This window comes from Urocitellus parryii, chromosome 6 (assembly GCF_045843805.1).
Source record: "Urocitellus parryii isolate mUroPar1 chromosome 6, mUroPar1.hap1, whole genome shotgun sequence".
Lineage (NCBI taxonomy): Eukaryota > Metazoa > Chordata > Mammalia > Rodentia > Sciuridae > Urocitellus > Urocitellus parryii.
The window spans coordinates 65448934-65468273 of NC_135536.1; the positions used below are offsets into that span (position 1 = coordinate 65448934).

At 33.0% G+C, this 19340-nt stretch overlaps 1 protein-coding gene across 5 annotated transcripts in view; it reads right to left on the minus strand.

Moving 5' to 3' along the window:
* Window positions 1–19340, minus strand: part of Gphn (gephyrin) — a 602355-nt gene that overhangs the window by 244814 nt on the left and 338201 nt on the right. For 2 of the 5 annotated variants that reach the window (XM_026385119.2, XM_026385120.2), the window contains exon 8: window positions 18517–18624. The exons of the other annotated variants lie outside the window; for them this stretch is intronic. In XM_026385119.2, coding sequence (XP_026240904.2) covers window positions 18517–18624 — 108 coding nt within the window. The remainder of the gene's footprint in view (window positions 1–18516; window positions 18625–19340) is intronic. 5 annotated transcript variants of the gene reach the window in all.

The window sequence follows — 19340 nt, forward strand, 5'->3', positions numbered from 1 at the left end:
GATTTTTGTCCTAAAGTCTAAAATAGAAAAGAGAGGACAAGACTAAGGATATAAACAATTGTAGAATGTCCAATAAGTCAGAGAAGGTTTAAGGAAGAAAATTTTAGGAAATGTGCATTTGTGATTAAGTTGACTATAATTAAATTATTGAAAGATTTTTCTAAGGTCAAAATTTAATGTATTAATATGAAACTAGAATCTAATAATCTATGTTTAAAGCAACAATGTTTTCTATAAACATTAATATGGTTTATTTTATTTTATTTTTTGGTACTGGAGATTGAACTCAGGGCACTCAAGCACATCCCCAGTATTATTTTGTATTTTATTTAGAGACACGCTCATGCCATTGCTGAGGTTAGCTTTGAACTTGCAATCCTCCTGCCTCAGCCTCAAGTTATTATGATATATTTGCTACTCTAAATATCTGACTAGAGATGTATATACATCTAAGGGCTAAATATACCATGTCTGAGCTTTGCCTAACTATTGTAATACAAGAGCTTGTAAAGTTAAGATACGTAGGTTTAATAAATGGTAACTGATAAATGCTCTCCTTTGTACAATATGAGACATTTTTTATTATATATTTGCTATGCACTTACAATTACGTTATTTCCTAAAATTATAAAGGTCTAGAGTTATTGATTTTTTTTTCTTTTTGAAAGATGCATTTCATTTTTCAGAGCAGTTTTAGATTCACAGCGAAATTGAGCAGATGGTACAAAGAGTTTCTACACATTTGCTGCCCTGACATAGGCAAAGCCTCTCTCACACTGGAGTGGTACATTTGTTATAACACATGAACCTACGTGGACACATTATTATCACCCAAAGTCTATATTTACATTAGGTTTCACTCATGATGTTTCACATTCTATTGACAAATGCGTAGTGGTTTGTGTTCAATATTACAGTATCCTGCAGAATAATTTCACTGTCTTAAAACTCCCCTAAGCTCTGCCCACTAATCACTTCTTCTCCCCAAATCAACTACTCCTAATTTTACTGTCCATAGACATGCCTATTCCAGAATGTCAAATGATTGGAACCACAGAGCATGTGGCCTTTCAGATTGGCTTCTTTCGCTTATCAATATACATTTCAGTTTAATAGCTTGGTTATTTTTAAGGCTGAATACTCTTTCATTGTCTGAATATACCACAGTTAATTTATTCATCCATCTACAAAAGTGCATCTTGGTTGCTTCCAAGTTTTGGCAATTATGTCAAAAACTGATATACATGCATGTGAAAGTTTTGTGTGAGAGCATGTTTTTAACTCATTTGGGAGATACTAAGGAGTGAAATTGCTGCATCATATGGCAAAAGTTCATTGAGTTTTGTAAGAAACTGTCAAATTATCTCCTAAAGTGTTTATACCATTTTTGCATTACCCAAAAGTGAATAAGAAATCCTATTTTCCACATCCTTACCAGCATTCAGTGTTATCAGCATTTTGGACCTTGGCCATTCTAACTGGTGTACAGTGGTAGCCCACTGACACATTGTTTCACAGTTTCCTGATGATATGTTATTGAATGTCTTTTTATATGCTATTGTTTGTGCATTTTCTTGGTTAAGATGTCTGTTCAGTTCATTTACCTATTTTCTTTTTTTTTTTTTTTGAGTGGGTAGAAAGTTTTATTTATTTATTTATTTTTTATTATTGGTTGTTCACAACATTACAAAGCTCTTGGCATATCATATTTCATACATTAGAATCAAGTGGGTTATGAACTCCCATTTTTACCCCAAATACAGATTGCAGAATCACCTCAGTTACACATCCACATTTTTACATACCGCCATATTAGTGACTGTTGTATTCTGCTACCTTTCCTATCCTCTACTATCCCTCCTCCCCTCCCCTCCCATCTTCTCTCTCTACCCCATCTACTGTAATTCATTTCCCTCCATGTTTGTTATCCCATTCCCCTCACAACCTCTTATATGTAATTTTGTATAACAATGAGGGTCTCCCTCCATTTCCATGCAATTTCCCTCTTCTCTCCCTTTCCCTCCCACCTCATGTCTCTGTTTAATGTTAATCTTTTCTTCCTGCTCTTCCTCCCTGCTCTGTTCTTAGTTGCTCTCATTATATCAAAGAAGACATTTGGTATTTGTTTTTAGGGATTGGCTAGCTTCACTAAGCATAATCTGCTCTAGTGCCATCCATTTCCCTGCAAATTCCATGATTTTGTCATTTTTTAGTGCTGCGTAATAATCCATGGTGTATAAATGCCACATTTTTTTATCCATTCATCTATTGAAGAGCATCTGGGTTGATTCCACAGTCTAGCAATTGTGAATTGTGCTGCTATGAACATCGATGTGGCAGTATCCCTGTAGTACGCTCTTTTAAGGTCTTCAGGGAATAGTCCGAGAAGGGCAATAGCTGGGTCAAATGGTGGTTCCATTCTCAGCCTTCCCAGGAATCTCCATATTGATTTTTGTAAGTGCTATTAACCTACACAAACCTGACACTTCTATGTGGCTGTGATGTTAATTATTACTGGCTTCTCTGTATGTTAAACTTATTTGTGCTCCCCGAGTATACAAGTATTCTACAATGCAAAGCTTAGGAAAATATCATGCTACTTTGCTCCAAACTAAAATTGTAGGGACACCCTTTTCCAGGTTTAAGTTGGTTTAACAGTGGTCCAACTTATGCTTTAAATATAGCCATTACTGGTCTGCCACTAGGACTTATTTTTTTTAATGTTTTTCAGACTATCTTATTTTTTAAATAGCTTTATTCTATTCATTTATTTTTATGTGGTGCTGAGGATTGAACCCAGGGCCTCACACATGCTAGGCAACTGCTCTACAGCTGAGCCACAACCCCAATCCCCCCCTCCCCCCCATGACTTTTTTAAAGGGACATGTTTCTTCCTCTTCCTTTCTCCCTTCCCTTCCATAATCTTGGGGGAAACAGGTTACCTTTCTTTCCCAGCATAGTCAGAGTTATCTGCCTATGTACAAAAAAAATATAATAATAATAAATAAGTAAATAAAATAAACCATATTAATGTTTTAAGAAAATATTGTTGCTGTCCTTGAGCACATACCCACCACAGAAATGAAGTAATTCAGACTTTAGAGATGGCATCAGAGGATCTCAGAAATAACTCTCTCCCAAAGTAATTCAGACTTTAGAGATGGCATCAGAAAATCTCAGAAATAACTCTCTCCAAAAGTAACAAGTGAATTATAACCCTGGACAGGGAATACATGGAATGTGGCCTTTGAATGACCTCTTTAAAAACCCCTGTTCCTCAATTTGCAGTCCCACCAACAATGTATGAGTGTACTCTTTTCCCAACACTCTCACCAACGTTTATTGATACCTATATTCTTGACAGTTATCATTCTGACTGGAGTGAGATGAAATCGCAGTATAGTTTTAACTTGCATTTCTCTAATTGCTAGAGATGTTGAACATTTTTTCATATGTTTGTTGATTGATTGTATATCATCTTCTGAAAAGTGTCTGTTCAGTTTCTTTGCCCATTTATTGATTCAGTTGTTTTCATAGTGTTTTAAAAAATATTTATTTTTCAATTGTAGTTGGATACAACACCTTTATTTTACTTATTTATTTTTATGTGGTGCTGAGGATGGAACCCAGAGCCTTGCACATGCTAGGCGGGTGTGCCCTCTACTGGTGAGCCACAATTCCAATTCCAGTGTTAAGCTTTTTTGAGTTTTTTTTGGTGTGGAGATTCCTCAAAAACTAGGAATGGAAACACATTTTTGACCCAGTTATCCCACTTCTCAGCATATATCCAAAGGATTTAAAATCAGCATACTACAGTGACACAGCCAAATCAATGTTTGTTCACATCCCAGTGTACAGACTGAGATGATTTTATGATCATACCCTCCCCCACAACAGGTATAGTAAAAAACCAAGCAGCACAATCCACAATAGCTAAGCTATGGAGCCAAACTAAGTGCCTTTCAACAGATGAATGGATAAAACAATTGTGGTATAAATACACAATGGAATATTACTCAGCCATAAGGAAGAATAACTTTATGACATTTGCAGTAAATAGATGGATCTGGAGACCATTATGCTAAATGAAATAAGCCAATACCAAAAAAAAAAAAAGTTGAAAGTTTTCTATGATATGTGAAAGCTAAACCATAATATTGGGGGTGGGGATAGAAGTTCAGAGGATTAAAGGGGAATGAAGGGAAGGGAATGGGTATAGGAATAGGAAAGACAGTAGAATGAATCTAACATAATTGTCCTGTGTACATATATGAAGATACCTAAGTGAATTCCACCATCATGTACACTCACAAGAATGGGGTTCTCATTAGAATAGGATATATCCCATGATTATATAATTTTATCATAATGGATTCTACTGTCATGTATGATTAGGAAGAATTAAAAAAAACCCTACCTAGAGTGCATATTACTCAGAACTCTGTCATCAGAGTGCCCTAGAATCATGACTATATAATAAAAGAGCTTTACCATAAACAAAAAATAACAACAACAAAAAATCTTGTTCCCCTGGACGGGCAGAATCACAGCCTCTGGGACAGGAGTCCCTGTGTTTCTCCTTTGCTAGCAATGCATTAAAACTTCTTCTTATTCTTCTTTTTAATCAAAACTATGTCCTTATTACTGGATTGGCATCAGGAACAAGGACCATGCTTTTGGTAACATTTGTGTACTCTTAATTATATTAGAACTATCATCTTTGAGCAAAAATAATTAGCTGTGTCCAAATGTATGGCATTCCAAACTGGGCCACTGTGATAAACAAAAAGATTGGACATTAGTCACCTAGGGAGTACATCTGTAAACAGTGTATTCTATTTTATTTTTAAAACATTTAATTTATTCTTAAAAGACAAATTAAGTTGGAATATATTTGCCATTCAATTCTTTGCAGTTGGATAAAAGTAACCTGATATTGACAAGTTAATATGAAAAATCATCTCAAGTCTTTACACTGGGGTGTGAATTTATATGTATTTTTGAAAAGATAATAAGAGCCTGGCTAACTAAATGTTGGCAATGTAAACCATAAAAACCTTTTGCCAATTTTCCACAAGGAAAGGAAAGGAAATTGAAAGATCTTTTTGTCTTTTTGTTTGATGAATCTTTTAGATGTGATATTATTATGTTAACTGTTCTTAAAATAGATTCCAAAAAACAATACATGAGAACTCTGCTTCCTTATACTCCTAAATTGAATTTAGAAAGGGGCAAGGATTAACTTCAGACATAAAAACTTTAGCTCAGATTTTTTTCAAAAGGTCCATCTTACTTGGGACAAGGCTGTGCTGCTTGCCCTGCTCCATGTTAGGCTTTAACCTATTAATTTTAATTAAGCCCATCATTTAAAGTTCTGTTCAAATGGATACATTTTTTATCATAAAGATTACTATGATCATACCCTCCCCCACAACAGGTATAGTACAAAACCAAGTAGGTGTTTGGGTAAAAAAGGTATTAAAAAGTTTTTTAAAAAATAGAATTTGTAAAAGATTTTTATGTGTGATTGAACTGACAAATTGTCTACCTAGTATTGTCAGTATTATTAATTTAAAAAAATCTAATTAGGTATGTAAAAATTTCTCACTGTGGTTTCATTTTCACTTTTCCTGATTGTTAATGAGATTAAGCACCTTTTATACATTTAATGATAATTTAGATTTAGATTAGATTTGGATTTATGTATTTTTGTAGAACTGAAGAGATATCAAAGGTACACAAATATCATAAAAGTTTGGTTTCTTGGTTCAGAGCTATCATACAAACTGAATGTCTTCGTTCTTATTAATTTTATTTTGTATTTTCCTTGCAAAGCTTTATAATTGTTCCCTGCTAGCAGTTTGCAGACATGCAACTTCTAACAGAGTAATCTGAGTTAATTTGAGATAATAAGCCGTTACTTACAGGACACCTAGGATATAATACTATGACATTACTTATAGGACACCTAGGATATAACACTATAACTGACTCCCAGTACTAATACTGACCCCAGTTAAATGGAAGTATAACTAAGTAAAATTACAAAAGTTGAAGTTAAAACTGTCTAATCCCACTTCAAGTCTGGTAGAAATGGCCATTTGGATATTTAACATCTGAGAAGTGAAGCCCTTAACTAAAGAAAATAAAAGGGCTAAGAAATAAAATGGCCATTAATTTGTCTTTTGCTCTCCAAGGTCAGTCAGGACCCAGGGAATTATAGAAGCCCTTTAAGGGACTTGCAACTCCAGTTACTGGACTCCTGATTATGGGGATAGTGAGAACACTAGAGAACAGAAAGCCAACCCATACTCAGTAAAAAGGAGGGTCATTGAACAGGGAAATGTACCTAGTACCAAGGGAAGCCACATGTGGTCAGCAAGATCCTGACCTACCCTGGTAAAGGATAAGAATGAGGAGTTAGACTCCTCAAATATTCCTAACCACCACCCCTGAGGCATCTCAGCTGAACTTAATAGCAGAAAGAAAAGAGGTTAATTTTTGGCCAATAGAGGGTTCACCTACTTGGTCTATTTGTGTGTGTGTGTGTGTGTGTGTATGTGTGTGTGTGGTATGTGGGGTTGAATTCAGGACACTCTACCACTGAACTACATACTCAGTCTTTTTTATTTTTGAAACAGGGTCTCATTCAGATACTTAGCCTTGAACTTGGCCTCAGCCTTGTGAGTTGCAGAGATTATAGGTGTATGCTCCCTACCTGTGATAACCACCCCTCTACTCAACTCCTATTAGACTAACTTTTTTTAAAGATTCCACATATGAATGAGATAACATAGTATTTATCTTTCTGTGCCTGGTTTATCACTTAACACAGTGATCTCCAGTTTCACTCACATCAATGTGAATGACAGGTTTTCATTCTTTTTATGGCTAACAGTCTAAATAGATATTCTCAAGTTGAAAATTATAACTAAAAGGAAAAATCCAACATAGAGATTCACTAGCAGATAAGTAATTAGTGAAGCTGAAGATAAGTCAATTGAAATTATCTAGTCTGAGAAGCAAAAAGGGAAAATTAGAAAAAAGAAAAGAAAATAAAAAAGTGAGCTAGATACACACACACACACACATACACACACACACACAATGGAGTTTTACTCAGCTATAAAGAAGAATGCAATTATATCATTTGCTGGTAAATGGATAAAACTTGAGAGAAAACATAATGCTAAGTGACATAAGCCAGATTCAAAAAGTCAAGGGTTGAATTTTTTTTCTCATATGTGAAAGTTAGAAAGACAATAGGAGGGGCTGGGGATGTGGCTCAAGTGGTAGCGCACTCGCCTAGCATGTGTGAGGCACTGGGTTCGATTCTCAGCACCACATAAATGTAAAATAAAGATATTAAAAAAGATATGTTATTTAAAAAAGAAAGACAATTGGAATAAAAAAGGGATCAAGAAAGGAGAAAGGAGAAGGGAGAAGAGAAGTGCAAGTGAACTAAGAGGGAGGAAGGAGGAAAGGAAAAAGGGAGGCTCCGGAAATGAAATTAATCAAATCATGCTGTGTGTATGTGAAAATACATTACTACAAATCCCACTTTTATGTATAATTACAATTTACCAATTTCAGAAAAATGAAAGGGAGACTAGTGGAGCAAAGATCAGGAAGAGGGAAGAGTGGAGGAAAAGGGAAAAACTGGGCAACAAAATTGGTTAAATTATGTTATATGTATGTATCAATATATTATAATGAATCCAACTATTATATATAATTGTAATGCACAAGTAAAAACATTAAAAAATGAAAGTACAAAATTAAAAAATACAGGTCTTAAGGAATCTGTGGAATATCATTAAGTGTATAAAGATATGCATAATGGTGATCCCAGAAGCAGGAGAAAATAATGCCTGAAAAAACTCCAAATTTGATAAAAGGCCTGATTATACACAAAAAGCCCAACAATCTCAAGAATGATAAATTAAAAATGATGGACACTGAGACATATTACAATCAAACTGTCAGTGGTGACAAAGACAAGGAGTATTCTGATCATCAAAAGATTAACAGCTGATTTCTCAACCACATTAGCTGAAACCAAGGGAATCAGAAGGCAGTGGGATGACATAATCAAAATGCTAAAAGTTAAAAAAAGTGTCAATTAGGAATCATATCCGGTAAAACTATACTTCAAAAATGAAAGGAAAATTATGATTCCCATAAGAAAGTTTATTGCTGCTGGATCTGTCTTCTAAGAAATCTTAAAGGAAGTCTATAAAGTTGAAATGAAAAGCTATTGTATAGTGATTGAAATTCATATGAATAAATAAAGAACTCTACAAAGGTAAAGTACTCTATGTAGGTAAATATAATTTTTAAAAAAGCAACATAAAACAATTATAAATCTATGGTGACACAGGTACCCACATACAAATATGTAATTTGTGAAAAGAACATAAGCAGAGGAAACAGCAAAATTTTTACATAATAATAAAACTAATTCAAACTAGATTGCTATAAAGGAAGGTGTTAATTAATTCCAAGGACAATCACTAACCAAATAACTAAAAACTCCTTAGTAAAAGAAATGAGAGAAATCAGAATAGTATAGTAAAAGTTATGTATGATAAAAAAAGAACCAATGGAGGAAATGAGAAAAAAAAGATGACATATAGAAAAAAAAGACAAAATGCAAAAAAATCTGTTGATATAATTACATTAAGTATAAATCAATTAAACTACCCAATTAAAAAATGGGCTGTATAGTTTGAAGAAAACATGATTTAACTATATAAATCATTAGACTCCCAAATATAATCAGTTTGAAGCTGAAAGAAATTATAGTATTTCATGAAACAGTATCCAAGAGACCTAGAGAGGCTATAGTAATATCAGACAAAACAGACTTGAAGATCAAAATTATACAGGGAAAAAGAAAATTATTACATGGTGATAAAAATATCAGTTAATCAAGAATTGGATAACAAATATATAAGAAGCAAAACCTGAAAGCACTGAAGAAAGAAAAGTTCAACAATATGATAAGAGACTTCACCATCCTACTTTCAACAATGGTTAAGATAGTTATCAAGATGATCAACAAGCAAAATAGAAGATTGACAACAGTATAAACCAACTAGCCCTATATTAACCATATGTAGAACAATTTTCCCAATAACAGCAAAAATTTTTTTTCTCAAATGAATAATAAGCATTCTCCAGAATACACCTTTTAATACTGTACAAACTGTACAAAGAAAGTTTTAAAAGATTTAAATCTTACAATGCATCTTCTCTTACTTATAATGGAATAAAATTAAAAATTGATAAGTATTCTTTAAGAAGCAATAGGCAAAGAAGAAACCACAGGGTAAATTAGAAAATAATTTGAGATGAATGAAAATGATAACAAACCAAAATTCATGGAATAAAAAAAAAATCAGTGCTCAGGGAGAAATTAGTGGCTAAGAATATCAATTTTAAAAATTTAAATTCAATACCTTTTTACTTTAAGGAACTATAAAAAACCCACAAAGCAATATTAAGAGGAAAGTAAATGATTCAAGTGAATATAAATGAAACAGAGAACAGAAAAGTGTTGAAAGTTTCAACAAATCAGAGTTGGTTCATTAAACAGACCAGTAAAATCTTTCCATAGACTGATCAAAAAAATAAGAGAGAAGACTCAACTTATAAAAATCAGAAATGAAAGCGTGGGGGGGCACTGCTATTGATCTTATAGAAATAAAAATGATTATAAGAGAATATTATGAAAAATTGCATGCCAACAAATTGGATAACCTGGATAAAATAGATAAAATTTTAGAAGTACAGAAACTATCTAAACTGATTCAAAATGTAGAAAATATGAATAAAAGTATAACTAGTAAAGAAATTGAATCAGAAATAAAAAAATATATCTAACAAGGAAAAATTCAGGACCAGATGGCTTCTTTAAAATTCTACCAAATGTTTAAAGAAGAATGAACACAAATCCTTCAACTCTTTCACAGAATAAAAAAGGAGGGATCATTTACTGATCCATTTCATGGGACCAGTATTCTTCATCACACTAAAGACAAATAAAAACACAGAAAAAGAAAACTGTAGACCAATATCCTTTATGAATAAATTTGCAAAAATCTTCAACAAAATAGTGGGAAATTAGATCTAATGGGATATTAAAAGTATTGTACATCCAGACCAAATTTGATTTATTTCAGAAATGCAAGGAAGGCTCAACATAAGAAAATAATGTTACATCACATTAATAAAATGAATTTAAAAAACCCTCAAATGAAAACCTCTCACAAAACACAATCAGAAAATTAGGAATAGAAGGAAACTTCTTCATCTTGATAAAGCATCTATAAAAAAGCATAGCCAACATCCTACTTAATAAGTGAAGACTGAAAGCTTTCCCATAAAGTCAGGAAAATGATTTCTGCTCTCCTCACTTCTATTCAACATTGTACTGGAAGTTCTAGCAATGGTGATTCCACCCCCACCCAACCCCAGTACAGGGGATGGAACCCAGGACCTTGCATATGTCAGGCAAGTGCCCTACCACTGACCTATACCCCTCAGCTCTTTTTATTTTATTTTCAGACAGGATCTGGCTAAGTTGTCCAGGCTAGCCTCAAATTTGTAATCCTCCTGCCTCAGCATCCTGAGCAGCTGGGATACCATGCATGCGACATCAGATTTGGTTTAGACATTGAATTTTGAAAAGAAAAATAAATAAAAGGCATCTAAATTACAAAGGAAGAAGTAAAAACACCTATATTCATAGAGACATGATTATATATGTAAAATACTGAAGATTTCACAAGATGAATGGATAAACAAATTAGAGCTAATAAACAAATTCAACAAGGTTGCAGGATAAACAAAGAACACATAAAAATCAGTTATATTTCTATATACCAACACTGAAAAATTCAAAGAAAAAATTAAAACTATTTCATTTATAACAGCATTAAAGAGAATAAATACCCACAATAAATTTAACAAAGGGGGTGCAAGATTTGTACATTAAAAATTACAAAACATTGCTGAAAGAAATTAAAGAAAATGCAAATGAGTAGAAAGACATCTGTGTTAATGTATGAAAGACTTAATATGGTTAAAATGGCAGTACAAAACAGAGGGATCTACAAATTCCAATGATTCCCCCATAAAAAATTTAAAAATTATGTTGAATTTCATGGAGCCCCAAATAGCTAAAAAAAAATCTTGACAAAAACAAAGCTGGAAGATTCTCATTTCCTGATTTCAAAACTTACTTCCAAGCTGTGTAAACAAAACAGTAGGACACTGACATAAAGGCAGATGTAGATTAATGGACTAGAGTTCAGAAATACTCTTAGGAGATATCCATAAACAAAAAGTAAATATGAAGTCTTACCTCATGCCACATATAAAAATTAGCTCAAAATCAAACACCTAACTATTGGAGCTAAAGCTATAAAACTCTAAGAAGAAAAAACAGGGGCAAATCTTTATGAACTTGGATTTGGTAAAGGATTCTTAGATAGGACATCAAAAACACAAGCAAAACAGAAAAACTAGATAAACTGAATTTTATCGAAATTAAAAATCACTGTGCATCAGAGGACATTATCAAAATACAAAATATGAGATACAAAATGGGAAGAAATATTTTCAAATCATGTTTCTGATAAGGGTATAGAATACAGAATATATAAAGAACTCTTATAACAATTCACTTTAAAAATGAGCAAATAATTTGAATAGACATTTCTCCAAGGAAGATATACAAAAGACCAATGTTATGGTTTAGATGTGGTATCTCCCCAAAAGCTCATGTGTGAGACATGCAAGAACGTTTGAAAGAGAAATGATTGTGTTGTAAGAGTTTTAGCCTAATCAGTGAATTAACCCCTCATGGGATTAATTGGGTGGTAACTGGAGGTAAGTGGGGTGTGGCTTTGGGGCATATATTTTATATCTGTAGAGGGCAGTCTCTCTTCTTCTTCCTAATCATCATGTAAGCCACTTCCCTCTGCCATGCTCTTCCTAGGAATGGAGCCAGCTGTCTATGGATTGAGACCTCTGAAACCATGAGCTCTTAGATAAACTTTTCCTCCCCTAAAATTGTTCTAGTTGGGTCCTTTAGTTCACAGCAGCAACAAAGCTGACTAAAACAACCAACAAGCACAGGAAATGATGTTTAATAGTCATCAGTGAAAAGTAAAGTAAATCAAGGCAAAAGTAAGATATAGTTTCACATGTACTCATATAATAGCAATTAAACAAACAAACAAACAAACAAAAAGGAAGGCTGTGGTAGATTACATCTGTAATCCCAGCAGCTCTGGAGGCTGAGGCAGTTGGACAGCAATTCAAAGCCAGCCTCAGCAACTTTGGGAGGCCCTAAGCAACCTCAGTGAGATACTCTCTCAAAAAAAAAAAAAAAAAAAAAAAGAAAAAAAATCACTAGGGATGTGGCTCAGTGGATGAATGCTCCTGAGTTAAATCCTCAGTACCAAAAAAAGGGGGGGGGAGGGAAAATAACAAATGCTGGTGAGGAGGTAGAGAAATTGGAAACCTCATACAGTGTTGGATATGCAAAATGGTGCAGATTTGTGAAAAGTATTTTGATACTTCATAAAAAATTTAAACACAGAGTTATTACACGAACCAACAATTCTACACCCAGGTATCTATCCAAGAGAACTGCAAGTGGGTGTTCAAACAAAATTTTGTACAAGAATGTACATCACAGCATTATGCCCATCAGTAGATGAATAAAATGTGACATATCTATACAATAGAATATTGTGTAGCCATAAAAAGGAATACTGGTATATACTAAAATATGGGTGAATCATGAAAATATGATATTAAATGAAAGAAGTCAACTATAAAAACCTTATATTATATGATTATATTTAAATGTAATATCAAGAGATGCAAATCAATAGCGACAGAAACTCAATCAATGGTTATTAGCTGCTGGAGGTCAGAGGGATGGGGAATGACTGCTTAATGGACAATGTGTTTTCTTGGTGGGTGGGACGTATGTGAAGTAATATTTTGGAATTAGATAAAAGTGATGGCTGTACAACATTGTAAATGTACTAAAAGCCAATGAATGGAACACTGAAACATTTTTTTTCAGGAAATGTATATCATGTATGTCTTCAGGACTTCTGATATTGATCCCTTTAGGGGCTATGAATAAGTGTAATAAAAATTATACTAAAGAATGAAACTGTCAAACAAGTATATCTGAGTTCAGTTAAGTATCTGTCAAGTCACTCAAAATCCTTATGGGCAAGATTCAGAAAGTAGATTTTTTTTCTTATAACATTTTTAAATTGCAGATGGACACAATACGTCTATTCTATTTATTTATTTTTATGTGGTACTGAGGATCAAACCCAGTGCCTCACACATGCTAGGCAAGCGCTCCACCACAGAGTTACATCCCCGGCCCCAGAAAGTGGATCTTGATGGACTATAATAGAAGGGCATGTCAACTAGTTAAGAAAGTATAAACAATAGGGTTTCTGGGATATGTGAAGTGGCCTGAGCTAGTTTTTGATGCTATGACCAAAATACCTGACGAGAACATCTTAGAGGAAGAAAAGTTTATTTTGGCCTCACAGTTTCAGAGTCCATGGCTGGCCAATTCTATTGCTCTGGGTCTGAGATAAGGCATAGCAGGAAGGGTGTGGTGGAGGAAAGTCCTTTAGTTCATGGCATCCAGGAAGTGAGGGGAAGGAGGAAGATATGCTTGAGAAGGCAGCAACAAGATATAGGCTCCAGAGGCATAACCCCAGTGACCTACTTCCTCTAGTCATGCCCACCTGCCTTACCACACAGAAATGCAGATTATTAATCCACCAAATAAATTAATCAATGGATCAATCCACCAATGAGGCTACAACTCTAAATCTAATAATTTTCTCTCTGAACATTCCTGCATTACCTAATATGAACTTTTTGAGGGACATTTGAAGATACAAACCACAACACGGCCTATCCTAAGAAAAATTTTTATCAGTAACTTGAATGAAATTATGCTTAATACACCTGCGAGAGGAGGTAGAAAAAGGTAATATACTAGATGGCTAACATAGATTTTTAAAAGATCTAGTTAGTAAATTAATGGCAGAAACCAGCAATATGAAATTTAGTAATAAACATGAAGACCTGAATTTAGATTAAAACAGTGATGCAAAATAGTCCACAAGAATTTATGATCCATATTTATAAAGGAAAATCATGCTTATTAATTTTGTGTAGGTGGTGAACATATAAATATGAGATATTTTCTTATAAATTTAAAAACTAAAATAGAAGCTTGTTTTTTACAAGGAATATTTATAAAACATTTTAAAGTTATTTTCCTATGACTTTAGAAATGTCAGCTTTTCTGATGCTTTCAATGGTAGTAAACAGTCCTTATCATTTTAGTTCTCCATATAAATCTGTGTTTCAGGAAGATTAAAGGTAAAATCTTGCTGGTGACTACATTATAGTATCAGTTTTCTACATTATATGGAAAAATTTAGTAAGCAATCAAAAAGTATTTTCATTATTACTTTAATCACTTAATATATTGGCATATTATTCTCTAGGACAAAAATATGCTGATTATTGGTCTCTTTCTTTTTCAACCAACTGTCAGAGATGTTTTACTTTAATGTTCAAATCCAAAGGTTAAATATAGCTGAGTTGTAAAAATGAAATCCCACCTCATCTGATTCATATGAATACTAATGTTTAATTCTACACTCAAAGTCCAAGAATGAAAATTTGGTATTAAATGCTGAGCAAGCCACATGTTTAGGTAATACTTTAAAGTTTTAAAGAAAAATTATGATATAGGACCTAAATTTTCAGTGGTATATATGCTATTAACACATGTTCTAAAATCTGGTAGATAACGTTAGTCCTCAATTCTTTTTAATTAAGATAAAAACACAGCTTTTTATAATTTTTCTCTGCTACCATAGCTTTCTTTCACTATGTCTATCTTCACTTTATGCTCTTTTTAGTATTCTTCAAAAAAACTTTTAAAAGTAGTACTATGTCTGATCTGATGTCTTATGAGATCAGTTTTAAATGGACTGAGTGCCACTTTCAGATTTAATGTCTTCACTGGTTCCACTGATCTCATTCTTAGTATCACTTTTCTTTGATTGAGTGTTTGGATCCTCACTCTGTTTTTCAAGTACTGGACCCCACGCTACCTTTCTTTTTAAAAAATCTTATCATTAGATCCCTTTTTTCTTTGGATTTTCTGTCTTGTCCTTCTCAACTTTTGCTCCTCTGCTAACCTGATTTTCTATCCTGGCTTAACACAATAACTGAATAAAAGTAAATATTCACTATTCAAGGGTTAGTATCTTCACTTTCCTAACTCAACCTTCAAGGGTTCACTTATATGATTTGCCCTTCACACCTTCTCTCATGACTACTGATAACCTTTAGTTCTTCCTTGAAATTACTTAACAGATTTACTAGTTCCCTTTCATTAATTAGTTAAATAAAATCTTTGACAGACTTATTTTATATTTGTATAAGAGTTACAATTTGTCCTTTAAAAATTAATTGTTAACATGCTTCATACTGTGTTCTCCAAAGTATTTGGTTTCATGAATTAATCTAGATATTTTTCTCACTCCAGTGCTGCTTAGAGCTCAGAGCTCCCTTGTTGGATCAGTAAGCTTCCACATATGCTACTGGTTACATTTCTTAGGCTGCATAGTGCATCTTATTTCAAGGATTTCAAACCAAGGTTCAAAACACCAATTTTCATTTGTAATTAGCTGGTCATCTCTTAGAACTTTACCCTTTTTCTTTTTCTCTTGTATTGTACGGAACTATTGCAGAGTAGTCAGAGTGCTCATGTTGGAACTAGACTGTCTGGACCTGAACACCAGTTCAGCCAATAGGCAGTTCTAAGATCTTAACCATTCTGAGCTTCAATTTTCTCATGGGCAAAATGAAGGTGAATGTAAATATTTGATGTATGTAAAATGTTTAGAAAAGTGACTGATACTCAATTTAAAATTTTAAAATTCCACAATCATCATTGATAGAAACAAAAAAACCCCATATATGTGTGCTTATAAATACTTAAATCTTCTGACCCAAACTTTATAATGTATTTATTCATGGTCATTTATAATAGTGTCATTTATTTCCAGGCAGGTTCTGTCTCATGTTCTAATCAAATGCTCTAGAAAGACAGATTTCTTCCCAAGTGATCATGTGAATCTGACATGGTTTTCTCCATATCTTTTTACCAGGAGAAAATCACCACCTTTTCCCAGGGAAAACAGAAGATTTTCTTTCATTCAATGCAGCTTGAGAGAATTATTCTTAATCTTGATTTCTCCAGAAGATTTAAATCAGTAAGTGAGATGGGATTTCTTGTTATGTATTTCCAAAGGTATCTTTCCTTTTTGTCTTAAATTTATACTTTTCCTGTCATTATGAATTTTTTTGAACCTATCAATTGCCTTCACACTATAAAGCACAAGTTGTCTTCAGATTTGTATATACTCTCAAGGAGATGAACTTCACATTTATTTTATAAGCATAGAGAGACAGGAGTTTTTTTTTCCCCCTCTTCTTCCTCCTTTATGTCTTATTCTCCCTACTCTCTATCCTCTAAAATCAGGTTAAATCCTTTACTTTCATATTTGGGTTAAATATAACCCAAATATGAAAGTAAAGGGAGTCCTATTTGATATGACATAGTCATTATTAGAACATTTTTAATCTTTTCGATGAGACAGTAATATTGATGCATGTTAGAGAAAATGCTTTTGGTTATTAACAATAGTATACCTATCTACCTCTAATTGGCCTTTTAAAATTTATTTTAGTTCATAGAACTGAAAAATCAAGAGTTATATATAGCTCATCAGGGCTTGGGTTGTTGGTTCAAATAATAGAATAAGGACCCAGTATCTCTATCTTTCATTTCTTAGGGTTGTTCCTTTACAATTGATGCTACTATGTAGGACGTCTTCTTTGCAATATTACAAGAAGGATATTATTGGAATTGTACATATTTCTTTATTCATTTTCAGCAAAACTCCAGAATTTGTGTCCTAGTACTTCAAATAAAGTCTAAGAGATAAGACCCACTGGCTCTGACTGGTTTGAATTAAGTATTCATTGAATCAATAATGGTGACTGGTTGAAATAGTTATGCTACTTACATTAAGCCACTTTACCCAAACTACATGATTCAAGTGCAGTGTAGTATTACAAAGAGGGAATGGGAAATGGCTGCTTATGTGGAACTAACAAATACCCATTACAAGAGGCATTTCCCAAGTCTTTTTATTTCCTGAAATAGCAAGTTGATCTGTTTGACAATAATTAGTAACTAAGTATTAAAGAATCAGTACATGGATTGTTTCATTTTCTTAAGTATAAGAAGTAGAAAATGGAGTAAGGAAAGTGAAGAAGTAATAAAGAGAGCAACTCTACCTAGGCTGTAAATTCTTTATGGCTGAAACAATCTATTCATATTTGCATTTAGAAGCACTAGAGCATTAAAGGCTTTCCTTTTCTTTATTTTCTGTTACCTATTTCTTTTCATTCTTTTTTATGGATGCCAGGTACCAAGAGCAAGAATATTATACTCTGAGGAACTCCTCTTATTATCATTTATCAAAGAAAGTACAATAATGTTATATCTGTTAAAATAACCAATACTACTACTTAGACAGGATTATTAAACATCAATTAATAAATGAGAAGTTCTGAGTGATGCCAAATGAGGACATGTAGTGAGTACAGTTTAACAGCCATCCTCAACTTGTTCCTCTAAAGAACAAAGTCCTAAAAATTTAAGGCATGCATCATATGCAGTAAATCACTTCCCTTTGAGTCATGGTCTAACTTATCACTACTTAGTGATTTATTTTTGCCACTTTATACTCTTTAATCTGGAAATTTTTGGAATTTTCAAACTATCATTCAAAATATATACTTTTATCTGTTTAAAAGAATATAAATACTTGAAAGTTTGATTCTAAAGATATGTAAATCATAGAATTTGCGTTAAGATTCCACTCCTTAAATGGTTGTAATGAGAACACAGTGAAGGAAAATAAATGAGATGCAAAATCATGAGGAAAAAAAATGTAGAAAGCAAGGTAAATACAAATTAAACATTAGCTTGACTAATCTATCTAGATTTTTATGACCCCAAAGTAATCCTTTAAGGGGTTATCTTAATTAAGTCAGTCAATTTATTTAAAGATTATCCATAAATTTTCCAAGAAAAAAATTTGGAGCAACAAAATTCTTGAAAGTCATGTGATCAATGCTCATTATCACAAACTACAGAATCAATGATAGCAGAGATAATTAGGCACAAGACAAACTATTATGTTACTTGATAAATTATGCTCAGTGGCAGTTATACTTTCACAAGACACTGTTGAAAATCCATCGGAATAAAATAACACATCTTCCATGATATGTTATAGTCCACCTCCAAAGAGAAGAAGTAGGGTGTATATCTGCAAAATCATTAATGAGAAAGCCTTGTCTTACCCGTTCATCTGTACTGCCTGTTGCATGATGGGGATAATTGATGAGACCAGGGATGGGCTGCGCACCATGTGCCATGATAACAGCAGAACTGGTGTAGAATGGATGCTTCTAATGCACAACACATAACAATTATGAATATAGTGACAGGAAAACATGCAACTACACAAGCAAAATGACCAAAAGGAAAAATGGTGAAAACAAATGGAACAATGAGATGCCATATTTTTCTAACTATGGCAACAAAATCAGCTTAGATTTCAAATTCTATAAACGTTTTCCTTAAGACTGAAACTAATGGTACTTTTTACTTTTAGTTAAGAGTAAAAGTGAAGAAAATGTACCTATTTAACCATTTGTTCCATTAAAAAATCACACACAACTTAAATACTTACTAGTATTAAGTAAGGACTTAATAGATCATTGAATAATCTGGATATAGATCATCTTGTCTTCATTGAAGGAACCATTTGCTACTTGCCTTAATAGAAACTTGGAAAGTATTTCTCTATGATTCTAATCTATATTTTCTCAATAAAAACCTAACTATGCTCATAGCCAAAATATCTGAATGACCTATAAAACTCTGCAAATTACTTCATAAAGCAATTGAATTTCAACCTTCCTGCTATTAATCAATAAATAAACAATTTTCATTTTTACAATTGATATGTTCCTTTCTAAAGATACTAAAGAGGATTAGGTGAATTCTACCAGGTTAAGAATAACAGTGTAAGTCATTTAGTGACTTTAAAATGACTGAAGTTACTTTAAATATCTCAAAAACTGTTCAAAGAGAATTTGTAATACGTTGATATTATTCTAAC